Source organism: Patagioenas fasciata, chromosome 10 (genome assembly GCF_037038585.1).
Source record: "Patagioenas fasciata isolate bPatFas1 chromosome 10, bPatFas1.hap1, whole genome shotgun sequence".
Lineage (NCBI taxonomy): Eukaryota > Metazoa > Chordata > Aves > Columbiformes > Columbidae > Patagioenas > Patagioenas fasciata.
In genome coordinates, this window is record NC_092529.1 from 18,824,916 (window position 1) to 18,849,018 (window position 24,103).

The 24,103-nt window shown below is 41.0% G+C and overlaps 1 protein-coding gene across 30 annotated transcripts in view; it reads left to right on the plus strand.

Annotated features, from left to right (window-relative positions):
• Positions 1–24,103, plus strand: part of MAGI1 (membrane associated guanylate kinase, WW and PDZ domain containing 1) — a 343,515-nt gene that overhangs the window by 242,445 nt on the left and 76,967 nt on the right. For all 30 annotated transcript variants that reach the window (XM_065845249.2, XM_065845232.2, XM_065845234.2 and 27 more), the window contains exons 3-4: positions 10,522–10,641; positions 22,727–22,933. In XM_065845249.2, the coding sequence (XP_065701321.1) occupies positions 10,522–10,641; positions 22,727–22,933 (327 nt within the window). The remainder of the gene's footprint in view (positions 1–10,521; positions 10,642–22,726; positions 22,934–24,103) is intronic.

Genomic DNA, 24,103 nt, shown 5'->3' on the forward strand with positions numbered 1-24,103 from the left:
CCGTGGGTATATATCCTATGCAATTCATAGGTGATGACAGGAGTGGGAGGCAAGGTTTTTATTATTTGTGTACAACTGAAAAAGCAATAAAATAAACAGAGAAGCCTGTATACATTATCAATAGCATGAAAGTTAGTTTTGGACTGCAGAGATGCAGAGTTATGTGCTACCTAACCAGCAGGCTTACTGTACCAGGAAATGTTTTAATTAAAAGTGAGGAAAATGCATTGTAACTTACATTTTCTTTAGCGTTTTATTGCACTTACAAAGCTATAAGGATTAATAAGCTCTTTCTGTATTAGAGCTGGGCATGTGGAATTTACAGAAAGGGAACAATAAAAAAAATTCTAATAGTTTTTATTGAAGTGAGGTAAGGAAAGAATTAAAATGAATATATTTGTGTTCTTTTACATTTTGACACTTCCAGTTGTCAATAGGGATGAATCCAAAACTCAAACATCAACCAGTTTCTAACGTTTAACATTTTTTTAACATCCTGAGCAGTTACATAATCACAATATTACAGAAAGTGAACCAGAAGCAAGTTTTCAACCAGCTAAAGCATTAACAATCATGAACAACTAAAGCATGCTGTGCATACAGAGCTACTAAAAAAAATACAGGACTTGGTAGTAGCTAACAACAGGTAAAATTAAAGGACAGGATCTGTAGGGAATAGTGCCTAAATGCACATATTGTTAGGTAGATTTGCTGTCTGTTCTAGCCCTTCCCTTGAGTTTTACAGTAAGTGCATCCGTATGGCTACATAAGTGCGTGTTTCTATAATCTGCATACTTCTTTCTATAGCTGATACTTTTGCATTTATTGATCAGTATTGAATGTGAATCTGTAAAACTGCTACGCAAAGCTCAAGGAGGTTTTGTCAGGGAACGAGACTCACCTGAACCAAGGATTGGCGAGTGGGCAGAGCCAAAAATTGAAGAGCCACAGGAGACTCAGGGCTAAGGGTGTGATGAGGTTATCGCAGCTGGAAATCCATTAGGTTTATTGCATTTCACAGCTCTGAGCTAGGGGAGAAAGTACGCTGTGGTGACAGTATCTCCGGTGTACTTCGTTCAGAGGAAAAGACTGGTTTAATTAACTATATTGATGTCCGGTGGAAGTATGATGGAATGGTGTTCTTTTATTTTAAAAAGGGAAAAAAAACCCTCTCTCTGAGACTCTCTGTTCAGTAGACTGGATATAGTCACTGAAACAACTTCAGGCAGTGCCTCAGAGATAAATATGTACATTTTATACAACTCTTTCTATTTTACAGAGATTAGACTAATGAACTGATCTAGTTTTAGGCACATGCTGTTAGGTGAGGAGTTTTATCAAGACTTTTAACTGCGAATTAGAGGTCTACTAGAAGGGCAATTAAAGCCAACAGAAAGAGTTTTGTATCACACCCAACCATGGATGACCCACATTGTCTTGTACTTATCTCAGCAGTACTAACAGCCTCGGAAGACAAACAACAAGGGAGGTAAATAACCTTTATGCAAGCAGCTGAGATATTGGACATAAAATAATCTCCTGTTTATTGCTGTGACTTTGAAGTGCAGAATATATTTTCATGGATATATGTGCATATATGTATGCAGATGTCAAAAGCAAGCATTGGTTTTGGATAAAAACTGAATTGAAATACTGCAGGTATTTAACCTCTGTTGGATACTCCATTTATTATTACTTATTTACAAGATCTGTTCATAGGACACGTCTGCAGTAGAACAGCAAATAGGATATATTGGTTTTGGGAGATTAAAATATTTTGGTATCCAAGTTTTAAGGAAGAGAGATAAGTTTTTCCTTCCAATAGTTGTGGCAGCTGGTGTAGTTGTGCCGTTGTGGGGAGCAAGCAGGCAGTGTTGCTCCTGTGAAATCCCACTGCTGATCTTGCTGTGAGACACATTTACACAGATATGGATAACAACAGTTTTTGGTGTGTCGGGTTTTTTTTATTCTTCCTTTGGTTACAATAGTCGCATATGTTGCCCAAACAAGTTTTCCTTTTATTATTTTTTTCTTTTAAAAATCCAAGATTAAACTGTCCATAATGTTCTTGTTCACTCTATTTCTGCTTCAAGACTCCACTGCATGTTTTCCATCAAACTGGGAAATTCTTACAGTATTCCATGGTGGTTGAAAGGGATTGTGCAATGTGTACAAAACTCTCAGGTTCTTCTGGATAGCTAGTGGACTCACCTCATCTGACTTGCATGATTTGTGTCTCTCTTTGCTCTGTGACTTGATAATTAATCCTGCGAGAGTTTACAGTATACACAGTTTTAGGGAATAACTTCCTTACCACCCAGTCCTGACTGCTTTCTTGGCCCCTCATCTTTCAGCTGGATGCCTCTCCTGACCAGTTCACAGCGTGGCTTAGATGCCATGAAACACTCAGACTGGGCTATACCTTCTCTTTGGCAATTTGTAGAAATCAGATAGCTTTGCAAGGAGCCATGAAAAAACCAGATATAAAGCAAGACAGGTTGTACCTCCAGATGAACTACTTCCTATAATGTGGGCATATAAATAAGACAATGAGCTATTTGTTTAAAAGTGCTGTTTGCGTGGGAGCGACCCTGCATCCCATGTCTCCTTTGACTTATTTCAAAGTAAATTTTAAGCCCTCATCCTCTGACACCATTGGCCTGTTGTATTTGATATGAATGCGTACATTTGTATGCAAAAGTCATCTTAATCTATGTTGTGTGTTTCCACAGCCGCTTCAGGCACACAGTGTGGAGCACGGCTGTGCCTCGGCATGGTGACCTGGAGGTGGCTGGTATGGGACAGCCCTGAGCTGCAGGGTTGAGATAGTTTGGGGTGCTTGATCTACAGGATTAAAAATAACCAGCTAATAAAGTGTGCTCTGTAATTATCCAGTGTGTGTATTTAATTTACCATGTTCAGCTGTAGCCTTTTCCAAGAAAATTTGTACTGGAAGTAACAGTGATAATTTTCGCATAGAAGAAAGGTGGTTCTTTAGAAATAAAGGTCTGCATCATTGTTGTGGCATTATCTAGACTTCTAAAAATGTATCTATGAGAGAAACTGAATATAAATGCAAGTATATAATCACCCTGTTAATTTACTTTCAGCTAATTTAACTTCCCATAAGTCACATACACATTTATATAAATGGCAATTTTCGTTCATTTCTGTGCCAATATTTAAAAGCAGAACATTACAGTGCAATCTCATTAGTACAGCTTTATTGATTTATAAAATTACACTTTATTACACTAATCCATATATGAGAAAGAATAAAATTGTGCATAGTTACAGCTAAGGTCTTCTCGTCAAGGAGGTACATAGTTTGCTTTTTCATTAGTAGTTCACAATTTAAATTAGTGGATGTCATGCTGTTGGACTCCATGAACACAGGATTAATGGCAAACTCATTAGTTCATGAAGTTTAATCTTCTTGGTGGGTGTCCCTCCTCATGGGAAATGAGAAGGAATCGGCTGCAGGTGTCTGGTGAGGTAACAGCAATCACTCAAAGAGAGAGATCCAGAAGGGGAGCTGCTGCTATCGCAAACCCAAGAACATTTATTATTTATGCTTTATTTCATGCCAGAATACTCTTTTTTTTCCTTAGGAGAAAGCAAATGAATGCTCTGAAGGACACACAAAGAGGTTTTATCTGCAGTAGTACCATCAGTGGTACTTTCCCAGGCCATAGAGAAGCTGCTGTATTTGGATATTTGGCACAGATCATTAAACACATCTTTTTTTAAGTGGCTTTCTTGGGGAGTGTAGCAGGTTTTGTACCCTTACTTTTAGTCATCGGGTAATTATCAGTTTCTTTCAAATTGATACTGCAGTTGAAAGTGAACCCCCTCATGCTGAATTGGCTGTGTGTAGCCACAGTGTGGTGTTTCGCAACACACACAAACGAGCTTGCTAAGTCCCAATGCAGCAGCAAGTTATTTTTGTCCCTTTTAATCTGTTAGGCCCTGTTCCTGATCTGTAGGGTTTCCTAAATCCCATTGATTTCTCTAGGATTAGGCTCCTGAAGTCCTTTGAGAGCCCGGGTCTGGCTGATCTTGTGCTATAAAATGGAAATGAACCCACTATCTCTACTTCAAAACGGTACAAGCATAAATGTGTTAAAGATTATCAATGTTCTGATTTGGTGGTAGGGAAGGCCACAGAAATACCAAAAATAGATTTTAAAAGGGACAAAAATAACATGCTGCCTGGAGGGTAAACGAACTCGGAGGTGTTGCTGCGCGGTTGGGCTGAATCGTGTCTCCGGGGAGGCTCCAGGCAGCCGGTACTTTCAGAGACAGGACCAGAGAGATGCCACTGGAGAGGGTGCTTCAGAAAGAGGGAAAGCGGCTTTTACGCTCACAGAGCGTCGAACTGGCATTGCTCGTGTGTGCAGTGGCACGGGTTCTTGAGCGAGAGGGGATCCTCACAAGCTGCTGCTGGGGGTCCAGCTTTGGCTGCTTAGTGTTGCTGGAAAGACTGGTGGGAGAAGGAGACACTGAGCTCTTTGTACAAATCCCTTCCATCTCCCCCTGTAGAAGAAAAATGACTTGAGACTGCAGCCACAAAATGCCTTTGTCTCTGAAATGTGTCTGTAGAAAGACAAGTTTGTCTTGGTCAGCTGTTTTCTGGGTTTAATCTGTCATTTCTGCTGACCATGGTGACAGATATTTTGCTTTTAGTACTGCATTTATCTGTGTGGCCAGGAAGAGTCCATCAGCATCTGTTCCTGCACATGCATCATTAACAGAGATACGAATTAATTTCTAGCGACAGACCACGTTGTCCTTTGGACTGAATTTCTACTCCACCACCAAGACACTTGGAATGCTTGTCACGTTCTTGTGGTTTATAGGTATCAAGTGACTGGCTAGAGAAGGGACAGACAACGTTTAAAAATCCCAGAATGATCTTCCTGAGTTTCGAGTTTCAGGTTAAAACTGTATTTATAAGTTGAGCCTGTTTGATTTGTAACAGACTAGTCCCCTCTGAAACTTCGTATTTTCATGTAGTTACAACTATAAATTACCCCTTACCACAGGTTAAGTGGTGACAAGCATATATAATGGATAGCATAGCCTGGCCCAAATACAGTTCCTTCCAGTGCTGTTGAAAAAAAAAATGTCAGTAGTCTTATTTTGGATAACTCCAGAAGTCATAAGATGAAGTAGTTCTGTGTACAATGTTTTCTCAAGATAGGTTACACTTTATTTTTTGTTCAATGTAGATAAGGCTATTTCTAATACTGTGCTGCAGATAAGCTCTGCCTTAAGCTTGGTTTACTAATCAGCTTGTCTCTTCTGGAGACAGACCAGGTTGTCTCTGTCTTTTCCATTCTCCACTTACCATTAGCGGATCTGTGGGGTTTGTCCTGCCTCCCAGTTATCTGGTGCCATAGGTAACAGGTGCAGGAGAGCCAACGCAGCCTCCCCAAATTGTCCTGTGACAGAAGGGAAGAAGGTGACCTTTACACACGGCAGAGGGAAGAGGGGCTGTTTTCCTAATATGTTTCTTTGTTGGCAGCTGGAGAGTTTTTCAGTATAGGTGATGGGAGCCGTCCCTTCTTGCTGAATGAACGAACATACCAGTCTTTGAGAGCAATGGCAAGAACATCCTTCCTTCTAACCCACCTGCAAACAGCCTCTCAGCAAACCCCACGACAGCGCTTGGCATCACAGCTTTGTGAGTCAGTAGCATCCCTGTACACTTGACATTTAGACATTATTTACTACAGTTCCACTCACATGTGGTAACCACCAATGACTCGAGTTTGTATAAAATATGGTTGTAGCAATGATATCATTACTCTGAGTGCACAACTCCCACATTATCTATCATTTTAAGAGAAACTGCTCCATGGAGATGAGAAGCAAATGGCTTGTGGTTTGACCACCTGTATTTTGATGGCTTACCAGATTACTACTGCCCACCAGTGGAATTGAATAAGGAATTTGCAGAAGTCATTGGTTTGCAAATGAGAGATGTAGGTGTTCTGCACTTGAGAGGTCAACTTCTTAATGACTTGCTAGGGGCTGTTTTGGTGCATAGTAACAGAATCACTGCTCAAGAACTGTTTTTGTTTTAAAAAGAAAGAAACTGAAGTGACAATAGCCCCTTTGAAGTCTTATTTTTAAATTGAAATAAGCAAGATGCTGATTAATTTAGCAGCAGGGCATCAGTGGCTATTAACGGCTTAACATGAGGCCCTAGTAGATTGATAAGGAGCTAAATAGTCTCTGAATCACATATTAACAATCTGGCCATACTATAATTTAGGCACATGTTGGGTAATTGTCAATGTGGTTGATAGACAACACAACTGCAGCAGCTATTTGTCTTTTAAATGGGCACTTAAATTATTCAGAATAATAGTTGATAGTCATCAGTACATCTGAGCCACAATCCAGTTATTCTAGGCATGGATGACAAGCTTTAATTTAGTTATCTTAAATACAGCGCCAGACTCTGTGTGGGCAAACTCACTTGTGTCTATAAGCAATTTCTCAGGTGGGGTCTGCAACCCATGATGAGATCCGTTTTCTGCTGCTCAAGCATTAGTGGTGCATGAATAAACCAGGATGCAGCTAGTTTGGGTGTGATTACCAAACCAACAGCTGGGCAAACGTTTCACCTGGCATCTGGGCCTCCCATGTTATCCATAGTTTTACCTTCTGAGATCAAGAGGAAACATAAAACCTACAATGCTAACTAGCAGCCTTATTTTTTTAATTTGTTTTCTTAAGTCTGCTGTGGTTACAGAAATTTTGAGCAATTCTCCTGTGAATTTAATGTCTCTCTAGTTTTGTATCTTGCACAACATTCTAGCCAAATGAGTGGCAGTTTATGAACCATTAAATGTGTAGGAGTTGATAACCACTCAGTTTCTCCTCCAGTTCCTTCTTGTTGTAGCATTAAGAATTCTGACCTAGTCACACAGTGGGACATCGCTCGAATTAATTAGCTAAATTGCTACCTAATGGCAATAAGATTTTATGCCACTTAATATTTCAGTGCAAACATGGCAGGCAGGTTAACGTATTTAAATATGATTGGCTCGCCTTTTCTAGTGGAGTGTCTTAACTCCTGTTTGGGCTGTCTGCAGCACTCGTGCTCAATTAATTCAGCCATTAGCAGCGGTCTGATCTGCTATTAGCTCTGATAAAAGGTACAGTCATATCCATAGCCCTCTCCTTCTGTGATGACCATCCTGCGGTAAGGATGCTGAAATGCGATTTAAAGGAGGAAGGAGGACATGCACCCAATATGCTTTGCATGTAACTAAGTCACATTAATGATGAGAGACTTATTTACAGTTTGGAGTTTATCAGCAGAAAGCCCCAATAGTTGCTTGCAGCCTGCAATGGGGTTGGGCTGTGCACACACATGGTGCACAGTGGTCGAACAGTTGTTTCAGGCCATGGGAGTGCTTGCGGTGGGAGGTGCCGATTATTCTTCGCATCCTGTGCCTGAGAAAAGTCATCGAGTTTGCTTACGTGCCTCTTGGTTTTCTTTTCTTTCCCCTTTCTTTCCGCCCGCCCTCTTCTCCCACCCCCCTTGTGATGCAGCCCTTCTGGCTTTGTTGTAAGCGTGGTTTGTAATCATTGTACACATCCCAGATGGTTCATGAAAACTCTTTGAAATGCCATCTGCCAGGCGTGTGTCCAGCCGGCAGCCTGTCATTCTGCTACAAGAAAAACGGAGGCGGGTTTTCCCTTCCCCCTGCCTTTCTGAATCGCATTCAGTAACACTTGCTCAGATGTGAAGCAGGATAACAGCCCGAGCATCTGCAAGCAATCTCTGCTCTAGACAGCAACATGGAAAGTTGTTGGGTTTTTCGCCTTCGCTCAGATAAGATATCCTAACCAGTGTAGTTTTTATTTTCCCTCTGTTTGTTGCTGGAGACCGGAGCAAGGTGTCAAATGTTATCTCCGTGATGTAATGTTTTTCTTTTATGCGATGACTTGGTGTTTCTAATTCATTCAGCGTGTGTTGCAGGCAGTCATGCTGATAGTGAGCACATCTGCAGTTTTTCAACTTGAACATATTCAGGAAATTAAGAACACTGAGATGAAACAAATAGATCCATTAAAATGGCTAAGAGGAATCATGGCAGAGATATAATTGTCATGTCAAATAGGCAGCCAGCACTAGTAAACTGCTGACTGCAATCTCACTGATATAAAAATTCAGAAGCAAAAAAAAAAAATGGATTAATGAATACTCTCTGTGGGGACGTATAGATAAAGAAGACAGCTTTAAAAGATAAAGATGAGTCCTAAAGTTCCCTGATCTTTGTGTCTCATGAATGTGTGTTGTCAGTTACTGGGAAAAAGTGTGTCCTGATCTTTGTAATGCAGACCGCGTGCCGCGTGGCTCAGGGTGACGTTTGACTGATGCGTTGGGCAGGAGCACTACAGAGTCTGATTCTCACTCCCATTGTGCTCCAGGCATGGGACAGCTGCACCACATCCTTGGACATACCTATTGCTGAGGCTCTTTGTTCTTTTTCCTTCCCTCTCACAGGCCTGGTTTAGGGGAACCCGGCAGTGGTCAACAGCCATGGTGCTGCGGTGAGGGTCATGACAGCCTGAACATCTACAGCAGTGTCGGTGCTCAGGGAGGAGATGCTGCATTTGGGCTGTGACCCTTCCTCCCAGGTGCTGGCTGCGTGCCTGCTCCTCCTGTGCCAGGCAGGGACCTGCCTTTAGATGGAAGTGCAGGCATTGGGGTAGATGGGGGCATGTGGTGCAGTTCCAGTGTTTCTGTGGTCTAGATCTGTGAAAGACATCGGCTCTCTGCTACCAACTACTTGGTAAAAATCATTACAGTCTTACTGTAAGGATTCAAGAATGTAAAGAATGTAAAATCAAACAGGAAACAGTAATTGTGCTAGTAGGGTGGAGATATCTATCACCATTTCCATCCCCTTTTTTGCTTTTCCTCCTCCTGCCTTCACCCATTCACGTAACTCTAAAAGAAGGAATGACAGAAAAAGCACAGGAATCTATAGGCTATATGAAGCCTGATGGTAAATAGTTAAAAGAGAGAGAGAGTTTCTATTTTGAAACAAGAAATGGAGGATATTAGAGAAAGTGGATGTCATCAAGGAAATTAATCTAGTGATCGTCTTTCAAGTGTGTCACTCTGTCAAGACTGACCTCTTGAACAGTCTCTCAGATGAATAGGGCATAAGCAGAGCTTCCGCTTCCCTGGCACTTGAGGACAACATTTGCCAGATGCAGACATGGTAAATTTATGCTCTTTCAACTTCTCAGAACTGGAATCTTCCCAATTAGTTTCCAGAAGCTCAGCTTCTTTATACTTTCTTCACTCCTGCTATAGAGGGTTTAAGAAATGGTGTGCATGGAGAAGGCACTGCCCAGGGGTCGGAAGAGTCCCACAGAAGTGAGAAATCATGCTTCATTAAATGTTAGGTATGGTTTCCACATCTCTGAAGTTATTCCCAAACCAGCAGATTGGTTGCGGCCACAGCACTTAACACCTTCAATTCTCTAACTCTGCTCTTTCGTCTAAAGTTCACTTTCTTATACTTGTAAATCTGTCTTATATTTAATCTCAGATGTACAAAATCCAACCATCCCCTAGCCTCCAGAGTAATGGAAAATAAAGGCTATTGAACAGAAATTGATCCTAATCAATTAAGCTGTGCTCAGTGACCTAAAATGCAATGGCCCAAGCCATCTTAGCAAAAAGTCATGAAATGACTCATCTTACACCACGCTTCAAAGGGCTGTAAATTGGTCAGAGGGGAGAAGAGCTTCAGAGCTGGCGGAGTAGCAGTGATCAGAGCCCTGTTCTCTATGGGTACTATTTAAATTGATGAGTGCTAGAAAGAGATTCAGCGTGAAATATTACTCTACAGAAAAAGTATTTCTTGAACTGGAATGAGCTCATGGGTGAACTTCTGTGAGAAGAGTTTGCAGGTTGTCTCTTTACTGAGCATGTGTGAAAAGTGCATCGAAACTGTCTCACGGTACTTTTTAATGCTGGATAAAAAATAATAGCATAAATAAAGAGAAAATATTAAGAAGAAAGGAGAAAATATCTTTATGACGTGAAAGAATATTTGGTGAGATAAAGCAATACAGAAATAATGGAAGCTGAAAGAAGTTGCATTATCTCAGAATACAGATTTCAGTTTTTGCAAAGTTGAAGTATAAGAGACTGTGCTAATGGCAGGAAGGTAATTGCTGGCATGTTCCCAGGTACCAAACTCTTCCAGCTGTGTTTCTGCATGTGATATGAGAGATTTCTTTGCCAGAGAGTCTTTCTGGGAATATAAAAAAAAAATTGTCATTGGGTGGAACAACTGATACTGCCAGTTCAGCCTCTGATCTATGTCATGTTTTTACGTGGGCTTCTAACTGGACTCTTGACAATGCTCTCTGTGTATCTCACCAAACTGTATTTTTCAGATACTATTGGTTCTTTATGATCATTTTTTATTGTTCCTTTTCACTCCTGATAAGAAAACCACTGCTCATTTTTCCTTTCAGGCACAACCCGCCCTCCAAGAGAAGGAGAAGTGCCTGGTGTGGACTATAACTTTCTGACTGTGGAGGAGTTTCTAGAGTTGGAGCGAAGTGGGACCCTTCTGGAAGTAGGAACTTATGAAGGTATGAAGCCACGGGCAGGGAAAAAGCACTTCAAATAGCTGTGGTAGCACACCAGACTTGAAACACCTTCAGTCATGTTAACCAACCCGAGTTAAGACCTCACTTCCCATCCTAGTGCTCTATGTCCCTTTCCTCTGTCTACCCTGGGAGAGGAAATTCCAATATTGCTGTGCTTTTGTCTTTTCTCTTCAAGTTAACTACCTTCACTTCAAATTACCTACCTCAAAAGATTAACATCAGTAGGCCAGGAAAATCCAATATGAAATGTGGTAAAGAAGCACTGAGTGAAGGCAGCTTGGCAGTGAATGAAAAATGCATCTTTTCTTTGTATCTGCTATATCCCATCTCTCTGCTCAATTTTTCTTCCCTCCTGCTGTCCGTCCTTCCCTTCATGTTCCCTAAGTACACATCCTTCATCACCCAGCTGTGTCTCACTATGCAGCTACACATTGTGCTGCTTTTGGCCTTTTTGGCCTTTTTTTTCCTTCTTTAGTATTGGATAATTACTTTTAACTTGGCTCATTGTGTTGATGCTTTTTATAGCACAGCTTTACAAACAGCAGCACTGAGACAGCCAAAGGGCACTGAAATGTCACTAGGGTGAGAGGAGGAGAAAGATAGCTTTAACTTCCAAGAAAATGCAAGGCAAATTGGCCATATTTAGGTACACAATAGGAGTTGGGTAATTGAACCTACAATCTATATCTCCTTTAAACTGAAAACTCCTTTTAGGGTGTTTTGTTTGTTTGGGTTCTTTCGTTTGTGTTTTTTGGTTTTGGTTTGTTTGTTTGTTTTGGGGGGGTTTTGTGTGTGTTTTGTTTGGTTGGTTTGGTTTGGTTTGGTTTGTTTTCTTTTTCCTCCTGGAGACCATTGAAATGTACCTCTTGAGAAAACAACGAAAATAAATGTGTTTCGAAGTCCTTCCAGTGTATTTCAGCTCATTCATGTCATATTTCCACTTGCAAGAAGTTAAAAAACTCGTCTTGTAATTATGAGAAGTTGAAAAAGCCCTATTCTTGCAGCTGTTAATAAGGAACATGGAATACATTTGAAAACATGAACTACACACAAATAGTTGATAATCTTTGAAAAGCAGTCATCAAATATGAACAAAAAAGATTGTGACATGTGGTTTTGGTTTTCAAGCTCTAAGGAAAAGTCCTGAAACACTGTTTAGTGTACTTTTTAAAAAACTCCCATATAGAGTAACCTTTAATCCTTGTACTTATTCCCAACTACAGACAATCGTAGTGTCAAACCTGCTTTGCGTGAAGATGCTAAATGTGTAATTTGGTTTCACTCTTCCACCTGTTGGGGTTGATTAGCTCCATCAGCACCAATGCTAACGTTCAGGCAGCAGCACTTCTCCAAAATGAGCTTTTTCCTCTCTATGTTTCTAATTATAACACTAAATTAGTTTTCTTTGTCATGGTGCTTGAAATAGATTAGCTGAGCTGCCTCACCATTACTTCCTGATTGTATTTGTTCTGATGACCTTTCCACTTGGAAAGACCAAATGGCTAACTGTCTGTGAGCTGCCTCCTGGGAATAGTGGGAAATTAGTTTTTGGGAAATGCTGAACCCAGCTGGGAGAGTGAGAACATGGTGGTTTCATTGTGTATGTGGTTATATGCAGTAGCAGCTACACTGTTTAGATTTTGTGGGTTCCTCTTTTGAGTTGCACAAGAAGAGGTTGAGGCATATTTTGTTTCTGTGGGTGACAGAAGTGTCTGAACTCCAAAGGAATAAATTGTCAGAAGTGCCAAAAAGCCTCTCTCCACATTGACATCAGTGATGCTGATGCATAGTGGTTCTGGAAAGCTGGCCCGTGGAAGGCAAAATCAATAAGAATAAAGCAAATAATGATGACGCATGTGTGCACATATGCATTGAGACATATTACTATTTGATTGTAATGTGAAATAAATAAAATTCATTTTTCACTTACAGCTTCAAAAATGATTTTGCTGCCTTCCAAGATTTTTTTAGTGGCTTTGTTGTACTTTTTTTTGAAATCTTATTTTACAGCTATATTGATCAAGACAGTGTTGGTCTTGATTAGATCTCAGAAGATGGTGTGATTCAGATTCAATGCTGCAATCACCAGCAATTTTGTTTATTAAAAAAAAAAAACCCTGCCAAAAAAACCCAGACCACAAAGTAAGTTAGACTTATCATGTCCAAGTCTTTGTTACTGCCCAGCTTTATAGTATTAGATCACTTTAATTAGCATTTGTCTTATGCTGCATTTTGCTGCTTTTTTTTTTATGCACCACCATGGTGGCGCTGATTGTGGTTTTGACCCTGCCAGTGATGGCTTATTGTAAACCAGAACTCAACAAAAAGGAATAATCTTCTGTTTCTCTCTGGAGAGTAATAAAAATGATACCTTTAATGCATGGGTTTTATTATTAATAATGCTACCTATTGTACTGAGTAGGAATCAAACAATTGCAAAGATAGGGCTGCTTTTGATTACAATGTAATGAGGTGGTTTAGAGATGAAGGAAATGGAGTACTATGAAGTGGAGAGTAGTGATGATGAATGGGAGGTTTTCGTGTGCCTGGCAGCCACAAGCTCATGTGGCTCAAGGTGGATGGTGGTTTGGGGTGGTTGGTGGTCCCTAGGTCCCTTCTAGCACTTAATTTCTAAGCATCTGTATGTGGTGGTAGGGAGATGGATGTATCCTCTGTATTTCTGACCCGAATAATCAAGATAAAAGTTTTGGCATTGCTGGATGATGTTTATTTGCTTTTTGAAGGCCTAAAGCCATCCAGATACTGGCATTGTCGTTGGGAAAACCTTGCAGGAGAAGATGTAACATGAGCATTTTTTTAGTGATAGTTACTGAAGGGAACTTCTGGGGAGCAAGATTAGAAAACAGGGAGCTGTCAGAAGAGGGGTAACACACAGGACTTTGTTACTGATACAGATACTATTGATCTGGAAAGAATAAAGAACAAGCAGAAGAGAACAGCTGGAAACCATAAAAGAGTAGGAGAGTGTATCAGATTTTGAAAGAACAACCCAGGTTTTCACAGTGCTCTAATTGCAAAGAGAGAAACTGCCAGCCGAATAGGGCATAAAAGGTGTTGCCTACCTACTGGGCTACATAATGTCATTATTCTTCCTTCTGGCAAATAGGTTTCTCTGGGCAGTTTTAAATTCAAATCCTGGTGAATGCAGAGCAGGCATGGCAGCTGCTTTTCTGGTCACCTGTCACCTCCATGGTCTGTTTTGCACCCAAAATGCTCCAAAAATCCTGACCAGATGGGAGGGGGCATTTGCAAACCTTAATTCCTGAGGTTTTCAGTTCTAGGTTTAATACGCTGATTTTTAACAATAAAGCCTAGGAATTTCTTTTTTCCCCCTAGTGAAAGCTACATGTTGATCATGTGAAGCCAGGAACTGGAGCTGAAATCCTGGAAGACCTCCCCAAAGCTGTGATGCTACACCAGTATTGGTGCTTTTTGCACCACATGCTTGGTAGTAAAGGTGCACACAACATGCTCAAGACAGTTAGTAATTCCCATTGACTATACTTGTTAGGAAGGAAGAGTCTTTTTAGAGTGCACTTTGTCTGGGCCTTCTGGATAGGAAACCATGATAATTGTAATCTCAGGCATTTATTGAATGGTACTTTAGGACATAAAATACTGATGGATGCACGGAAGTATTTGTGTAGGTTACTAATTATTTAGCGATTACTTCTGCATTTGAATTGCAGGCTCTCAAGGACTGTTTTGAGCAGAACCGCAGCTTCTAGATTTTATTCCAATTTCTGCCCCAGCTGCTGAGTGGCCCTGGGCAAATCAGGTGACTGCTCTATACTTCAGATTACTGGCCTGGAGAACGTTAAAACAACACTTAAGTCTCTCTTCATTAATATTTCAGCAGATATCCTGTGCCTGTGGTTATCTCCTAGTACAAATAGAAGGCGGGGAGTGGAGCAGTGATGTTTCAAAGGGCTGTGCTGAGGGCAGCAGAGGAGATGGGTGCTGTGCAGGGGGACTTTAGCATGGTGGCTGGATTTTGAATGAGGATGGCTGTGTCGCAAGGGTCTGACAAGGCTGTATTAATGAATGCCTGCCCAGATCTTAGTGATCCTCAAAAGAAAAAGTGCTGCACTTTTTAACATGTGAAGGGTTATTACATTATAGCATATTATTGTCAAGGCATCATCTTTCATTCTCAGGACAAGTGTTATGTGATTGCCAAGAGAAGTAATAAGTAATCTGCATTAGTCTCATGACTAAGATGTAATGGGGTGACTTGCTAACATTTTTAAAGTGTATAAAACTAGCTACTGTAGACAGGGTCTCTGATTGTGGTACTTAATGAGTGTAATAAATTACCTTAATAGTGCAGTTAGAATTTCAGCTGAAGTAAAGAGGTGTATTCAGCAACATGCTTCAAATCAAGATGCCTTTAGCCTAATTTATCTGATGTGATAGTTCTCCTTGGGTTTTTCTGCAGCAGCTCTGCTCCCCCAGCTGCTTTAGCAAAATGGCTGGATTTTCTTTACTGGTCTTGTGGTGCCTTTACAGCCTGTGGGTTTTGCCAGCTTGATACAACCTTGAAATGAGAGCTGTGTCTGTGGCATCAAAACATGACAGGAAGGTTGGGCGAGTAAGGGTGGCAGATGCTGGGGATGCCCATGCAGCAGAACAACATGTTCTGCTTAATAAGATAAGATCCGCTTATTAATGTCTCCGTACTACAAATTGATTCAATAAATCATGCTGGCTCCTTTAGCACCATTACAAGGTATCATGTCAAACACCCACATTTGTGCACTGCAGAGTGATTCCTGTTCTGTCTTTGGCTTTTATACTTTTATCTCCTTTATTTTATTTTTTTTTTTTAACAATTAGTGATTAAAAAATACATGTTCTTGTGTATGTGCACAACTGTCAGTGTTACACGTGAGCACTGCTTACTGAAGTGTCACCTGGTAACAATGCTTCATTTCACCAACAGCTACAATGGTAGCTGAGGAACTCTCTCTAAAAGCAAGTATTCAAATATCTGTTATGGTTTCAGTGTGGTTTTGAATTCCCTATGGCATTCCTGATTAGCATCTCTCTGTGCACTTTCAATAAGAAGTTCTCCAATGTGTGCTCTGTCTGAAATTGTTCATTACCTGTCCAGTTCCTCGTTGTTTCTTGATGCATCTTAGAACATGAATCTTGGGAGAAGAGGTGGTTCCCAAACACCTCTGGCAAAAAAGCATATAGTGAGTTGGTTGTGTTTTTCTTCAGTTAGATTTCAGGTTGTTTTAAGGTGTTACTTACTCTCTAACTGCAGCGTGATGTGTCGAAGGCCGTTCGTAGCAGTCAGTGGAGAGATGGTAGCCAGGTGCATTTTGCCATTGGTTCTTGGTGCTCGGGGCTGCCTCTAGAACTGGCTGTTCCTGGCTGATATTATCCGGCTCTGTTGCAGCTGGGCAGCCCTTCTGGCCTCTGCAGCCCTGGCATTTCCCTGCCGCTGCAGAGCACACGGTGAGCCACCATCCTTCGGAGAGACAAGGTGTTAATGAGACACATTCTCATGGTGGGAGTATATATATAAATATTTCAGTGTTTGCAAGAAGACTTGCATGTTGCTGTGGCTTAACATCACATTTTCTTGATTCCTGCAGCATTTTGCTAGGTAGGGTGTGTTCCAGCTGCTTCTTCTGTGTTCTTTTTATATACCATGCACAAGGACATGCTTATTTATGTTCCATATGATTTCTTTTTTTAATCTATTTGCATGTGGATATAGCAGTTGCTCTAATGCAGCTGAGTTCAGGAAACACCCAGAGCTCCCACAGCCATCTCATGCCCCATGCTACCAAGATCTTACTGCTTATGTGTTCCTTTAAGTATCTTTGCTTTGTTTTGGCTTGTTAGAAATTTTTGATGCATAAAATGTACTTGGACACAGCTGTACGTGAGTGTTAACAATAGCATATGGCAATACTTAGTGATATCTCAACATGGGAAAAATCAGAATAAATGAGACTGAGTTTGATCTGTAGGTGACTTTCTGTTGTGCTGTCATTGCCTATGAGGATGCTAATTGGAGTGTATGTTAAATTTCAGACATAAATTGAAACGTGCATATTGTAACGTTTTCACTAATTTGACGAGAAACTCAGACTGATCTTTCAGTTCACCTCACCATTAATAACTTCAAAAACTGACAGAGAATCTACTATTTAAAGCAAATTGGATTTGCATATATTGCGGGTTAATTTATCTGAGATCTTTTTCCTTGCCTATGTTTTGCTTCCGATCCAGATGCTGTATCTGCGGCCACCTCCTGGTTGCCTGGATACTCCGAATTTCCTCCAGGCAATTGCTAATCAATGTGCAGTTGCAGCTAGGTGAATCCCAAGACAGCAGCCAGATCTGTCATCTAAATGTAGAAATCTGTAGCAGAATGTGATCTGGGAGGAGAACAGACAAAACACTGTAGCAGGAGCTCTGCTCCCAGGAAACAATTCATCCTGTGCTAATCAGACGCAAGCACCCTTGCTGGATTAGATGAGCACAGGCTCTTCTGCTAAAATTAAGGGTCAATTGTTTTGGTTCTTCTACGGCACAGAGAAGAAGGGCTGCAAGTCAGAAAAGAACACAATTACATTAATAATTACATTTAAAGTCTCTGTGTCAAAGCCTTGCTTAATTTCGCTGCTTATCTCCGTTTCCCAAAATACCCACTCGCATCAATACAGTGAGCTATGAACTGCTTTTTAAAAACATGAGCTGTTAATGGAGTCCTTGTTAGCAGTGGTAGCTTTGAAGATCAGATGCACTTCTTGTGGATGCAGAGTCCTCTCTGTTTCTTGGGTTTTCTTATAATTGCAAAATTATGCCTCACAGTAGGCCTCAATAAATTCAGAACTGCGAGGACTCTGCTCAGTACTTCCCTGAGAGACAAATGGACTCCTAGTCCCAGGACTAAATCTCTTCACACCAGAAAAGCAAGACAAATCCTCCTCCCCAGGAAAAAAAATAATAGCTACAGCAAAGCCAACGCCTACAGATTAAAGTAACTGAAATATACAGTTTGGGACCACATTCTTCAATTGATGTTGTACCATTAGAATTAATGCTCAAGCCCCGCTCGACCTTGCAGGCAGCTCCTCTACCTTTTTCAATTCTGCCGCCCCATCCCCAGCCCAGCAACCTCCCTGGTCTCATCTTCCCTCTCTGCAAAGTGAAACACCTACTTTCTTATCCATTCCACCTTTGAGATTGCGTCTCTGTTCTCATGCATTTCTACCCATTCTAGAAACAGCATCTTGGATGGATGGAATCCTTTTAACTGTAATTTAATGAAATGGTGATTGCCAAAGGTTTTTATGGAGTAGAATTATATGTAAGGGTAGCTAATTAGTGTGCTTTTGTGAATTAACATTTCAGCTTCCAGGTTACAAAAACAACTTAAGGTTGTCTGTGAATTTACTGCCTGTCAGAGGAATATTTACTAAGAATGTTTCGTTATTTTGAAATGTAGGACAAATTTTCCATTACCACTAGGTTTCTAAAACTTAAAAAGAAAGTTGTCTTGGCTGATAGTATAGCTTTAATTCATAAGCTGCAGGACAGAGTAGAAGCTGCTGTAGATTGCTTACATTGATTATGATCACTGCTTGAATTGGCAGAGGAAGAAGTGTTATGATGATGAGAACTTGTCTTATTGTTGTGATTAGCTGTTACCACAGTCTAATTACTGTGCATGATGCTAAAGTGTGTAAGCTGCTGACACTTAGAGATAAGGGGATGAAAAGGAATCAGCTCATTCCAAATAGTTGTTCTGTGTTTTTTTCATTATTATTGTTATTTTTGCGCACTCTCCTGAGTGGTGCTTTAGAGTGCGTGGATTAAGTCATGGCTCTGGCTGAAAAAGCCATCAAACTTCAGTTGTGGTTAAATAAGTTTTAAGCATCAAGGCACTGAATAAAATAAGGGTTAGTGAAAGGTGATGACAAGGAATTCAGTTAATGGTATGTGCAACTGCTGAGTGAATGCATTGTTATTAGCTATTAATTCAGTTGCTGTAGGCAGAATATAAATGTGTTTAAGGATAAAGCTTAGAAGCCCGGTTCCCATAGGAATCAGACATGGGAAGGTGCCGTTTCTGCCATGCTGGCTGCTTCAGAACTGGCGTTTCCACAGAAAAGTAGAGGTTTTCCCAGTGTTTTGATCAAGAAATCTCCATCGTCTGGGAGATGGGCTGCTCTTCTCCAACTTTGAGACATCACATTGGGGACACAGTGCTCAGAAGTTCTGCAGAGCTTTACCTGAGCCATTGGAGGAGCTCAGCACCCCGGGGAGTCCTGCTGTAACTACTGTGCTGACTCTGGAAAATGTTTTGGGATCCTCTGGGATGACAGATGCTTGTGTATGCACATGTAACTTGCTGTTAATAATTAGAGCTGATTGGATATTCAGTACAAATTACACTGGCTATGAAGTTAGCCCCTTCTTTAGGCTTACAAGTGGCTCACAAAACACTGTTAAAGCATATTTTTAAATGTATGTTTTTTCATAAACATTGACAGACTTAATTTGAACAAATAATGTCGAGCTTGGATGTTTTAAAATTCTTGCTGGGCTGTTCAGTATCAGTTGTTAATGGTGCATGTTTGGATTTCTGAGTCACAGGGTAAATATTTTCTCTTTCTAATTTCTAGGATTAAACATGAGTTTCGATGATCATTTTAAGTACCAGTTTCTCCTAGTGGTGTGTCTGCCCCCATCCCCAGGCTCACGTACCATATCTTCAAAAAGAACTTCTTCGAGAAGTAGTTCTGACTGCACCCAGCAAACGTGAGGAAAAGAGAGTATTTCCATTTTCTCTCGTTCCCCATGTCACCTGGAAGCTGGGTTGAAGTTTTATTTTGCAGTTTTTCATCATGAGTTGGGTTGTTTCTCAAACCTGTATGTCCTTATGTGGATCTGAAGGAAGGGCTGTGATTGATTTTTTAAAATTTTTTTTTTAAATATTGGCTCAGGCTGAATCTGCCTCTTGTGGAGGAAAAAGAAAATTCAGCCGTAATGGCTGCATTTCCCATATTCCGCAAAACCAGAGCCACACGTGCAGAGCCACGTTCAGTTTCAAATTCATATTTGCTTTTTGCATGTGCTCATATATACTTGTAGGGATCCTCTAAGACACCACACTCTGTTGGTAGAAAATCATTATTCACTCATAACACCAACAACTGCGGCTGGTTTGAAGAGTGACTAATGATTTCGGTGTAAGCAAATCCGAGATGCATTAGAGAAGCCTGGTTTTCTGCTGAGGAGCAGCTCTCCATGGACTATTAGGAACTCTAACCTTGCTTGTTGCTAGAGGAACTGATAAGGAACGAAACTCAAAGATATAATCATATATTTGTCTGTAATTGGAGGAAGGATGGTAACATCTGTGCTATGTTCTTGTCCAGGAGAAATAAAAATCCACGCTTGGTGTATGTCCCCTTCATTCACTTTGTTGCATTAACTGCAGAAAGATTTAACCGTTTACAACAAAACTGAAATAAATTTTGCACAAAATAGTGATGTGCAGTGCCATGAATAAAAACTGTTCTTATGTATGTGACACACATATGGATCTCTCTGCTTAGCAGTTAATATCCTTAGAAAATACACATTTTGTGTGGGGGGAAAAAAAAAAATCCCTCAGAATCCCAAAGTAGCAGCATTCTGAAGGAAAATGCTGAAATGGATAGGAAGACAGAAGGGTACAATATCCTTTTTCTGCCCACCTACCTTTGTGCTTTCCCTTCGCACTCACTCTCCCCCCTTCCTCCTTTTTGTATAAAATAGTCCTGCAGTATATAGAGCATAAGAATAATTTCTCTAGCAGAGACTGCAACCCGCTTGAAGAGCCTCCATCCCCATTAGAACCTTTTCCAGAAGAAGTAATTTCCCTCTCCCTATAAATTATGCATCAATGTACATTTAAGATTCTGAGATGATGAACAGAAGATGAAAGCATTGCAGAACGTTGCTGCTCCTGTGGAGCTGAATCCACGACATTGTATACAGGCTCAAACACACCTTGTTAAGACAAACCTGCACACGTTGCTGTCCTAGTACTCTGGCTGCAAAAGCATGGAGATAGGAGCTCCTCCAGCTTCTGTCTCAGCGCTGTAATAGTTTTTCTCCTCTTGAAAGGCAGTGAGTGGGAAAGAGCAATCTGTGTCCAAATTGGTCTTCCCAGATGGACTCTGCCAGCCTGAGCCAGGGTGATTCCTGGTCTCCTTTGCTCCTGATGTGTCCAGAGACCTTCCAGAGTCTCAGGTTGAAATCCGTGAGAGGTGGGACATGCGTGATCCCTATGGCCTTACCCTACAGCTGGCAACACACACAACCTCGGGGTTGTCGGGCACTGAGATGCTCTAATGGGAAGGGCCATCCAGTCCACTAAACAGGAGTCAAGATTAACAACTGATACTTCCAAAGTGAAATAAGGATTTGTTGTTTTGAACCTCAAATGTGTGATGGCTGAGCAGAAGGAAATTAGTTGGGTGAGTGGAGCTACTACATACAGTAGATCTTCCTGGCTAACTTTAAACTTGGTGTCAAAGCGCACTGTATGAATGATGTTCTTGGCTTCTGAAACAAAAATACACCTGCATATATATAAAAAATAAATGGAAAAATAATATCTTTTTAGCACAAATCAGGTTTTAAAGTACCTTTGGCATGTGGTTTTCGTCTAGTGTAACAGAGGTAGTAGAGGGGCATGTACACTTTCTGGGTAATGGATATTAAATATATCGCTGATTAGGTACTGAAAAATTGAAAAATGCTTTCAGGTTATACATAGCCTATGGAGATAGTTGAAGAATGTAATCAAATTTATGTGTTTATTTTAGAGAAGAATTTTGTGCTGCTGCCGCGGTTGGTGCTGCATGCATGCACCCCACATGTTTATACAAAGCTCTATGGGAGGGCATCCTTTGTATTCTGTCGTGTCAGAAAGTATAGGGGAGAATTTTTAAGTTCACCCTTGGAATCTGAAGGTGGCAAACGAAAATTAAAAATAATTCTTGAAAGGGAAAATTTGGAGAGTTTTGTCTACAACTATTGTATATCACGGGTCATTGTACAAAAAAATAAACGATGGACCTTGCAATAGGCCTGAATTCCTATAATGCCCAGTGCTGAGGGAACTGATTCCAGACCTGAGATGCCTGTGGAGCATTTCAGGGCAAGTCAAGCACCACTGTGCTGTTTGAGGTGAAGTGAAACAGGAACAATGAAATAACCTCTGTGCAGTTCTGGCATCAACGAACCTGCAATTCATCTATGTTTCTTTCATGGTCACTTAACTGACAGTGAAGTATCCCAAGCACTTTCCACTGTTTGCAGCACATCTGGCGATGTCTGCCAAGAGCTGTGGTTTCCACAACTGTGGGTGCATCTTTGTCCCTTGGAGTTTTGCTTGAAGATCTGTTCGTTCACTTCTACCCAAGTTGACCCAACTGCGGAGTTTTCTCTTTGCAGAATGTAGTGCCACATGGTGACTTTCCTTTTCTCTCCTTTGATAAAGTTTTCTTTCAGAGTGAGAATAGTTTTTGCTTTTTAAGTGCAACATCCTTCTTAAAAGAACCTGTGTATTAAAGCAGGCCATCGAGCCTTTCATCACTTATCTGGATGATGGCAGTCATGAATTTTTTATTTTCTGCAGGGCTCACTCCAGATCTGCCACAGCATTGTGTGGGTGCACACATGTAAAAAGGCTACTAATTGAAATTCAGATGTAACGAGATGAAGTTTCGCTGTTCACCATGACTGCCTTTTGTTTTAGCCCTTGTACGCTCAGTGCACCTAAACAATGCAACCATTGCTTCTCCTGTTAGATGCAAAAAGAATAACTTAAAAGGCAGGAAATATTTCTGTGTCTACTCTCGAGATGGAATGTGCCCCCCAAAATATGGGGATGGCATGTGTTAGTTTATTTATTTGCTCACTCGTGGGGAGAGAGAGATTTTAATGGAACTGAAATGAAAATAAAATAGAATTTTTTCTGATATGAACTACTCTCTTTTGAAGATGCAAATGTGTTTCTATTGCCTAGGTAACTATTATGGAACGCCCAAGCCTCCCAGCCAGCCCCTCAGTGGGAAAGTGACTTCCACCGATGCTTTACAAAACCTGCAGTCTGGCTCCAAGCAGTCAACTCCAAAGCGAACCAAGTCTTACAATGATATGCAAAATGCTGGCATAGTGCATGCAGAGAATGAGGAAGAGGATGATGTACCTGAAATGAGCAGCAGCTTCACAGGTAAAATGAAAATATCGCCGTCCATCAGTTATGATATGTGAGGAAGGTTTTTGGAGGGGGATTTTTTATTTTTAATGGGTTTCCTGCAAAGCTGTCAATCCCAGACAGAACTGGCCAACAGCGCCAGGATGAGAGGTGTCTGTGTGTGGACAGTCATATGCATAGTTTTGTCTTCTAGAAAGGCCTTGTGAGACTGAGCTTGATGAGAAAAAACTGGGGAAAAACACAAATCAGTTGTTTGCAGAACATTCAAAGGAGACTTGAGCTATGGTTGACAGTTCCAGCCATTATAAACAGTATGACATGGCTCAACCAGTATACATTTGAAATTAATGATTGCCCCATCCAAAATATGTTGCTGTCCTTTCCTCTTCCTTCCTTCTAGAGATACCTGTCACATACAATTCCTAGGTCTTCCTCTCCAAGGTACCTTCCAGCAAACTATGAGCTGCTTGCTACAGGAATGAGGTCTGAAGCATGGGTGCAAGCTCTGTATTTTTATGAAGGCCTTGTGTCCTGCTGAACAGAAATCTCAATCCCACCATGGCATTGACTGAAAGTTCACTGGAAAATTTTACAATCTAAAATCAAGTGCTGTGGAGGCAGATTGAGAGCAAAATACTGTTAGAGATCAGTTGAGTTTCCAGAGAAATGAACTAGAAGTTTGTGAAGCTCTGAGGGGCCAGAGCTCCTCCCCATGTCTGCAATCCTACTATTTGTTACCGCTTAGAGCATTACTTCCTCAGCTCAGTTTCAAACTGAATTGATCTTCTTAACTCCCTTTGAGGTAGGTCCTTAGCAAACAGCATTATCAGCACCCCCAAGCCTTTCACAACTGCTTGCTCTGGGTGCTCACCATCACTGGTGATTGGTCCTTTGTCCTCTGATCACTTCCCACCACCATAACAGTTTTCCTTCCCCACCTCCGATGAGTCATAGGAGCTGTCATGCCAGTTCCTACCTGCCAAAGTCTTGACTCTAACATCTGTGTAGAGCTTTAAAGGGATTTAGGCTGAGGTTTAGATTTGCCTCTCTCTGGGCCAAACTGTCAAATGGGTTTGAGGGTTGTGCTTTGTTACAACTTTCTTACCCAAATCACTCCTGGCTGGCCTAATCCCCCCCAGGTTGGAGTTTCTGTCTCTGCTTACCAGCTCCTTTACCTAAGGGTAG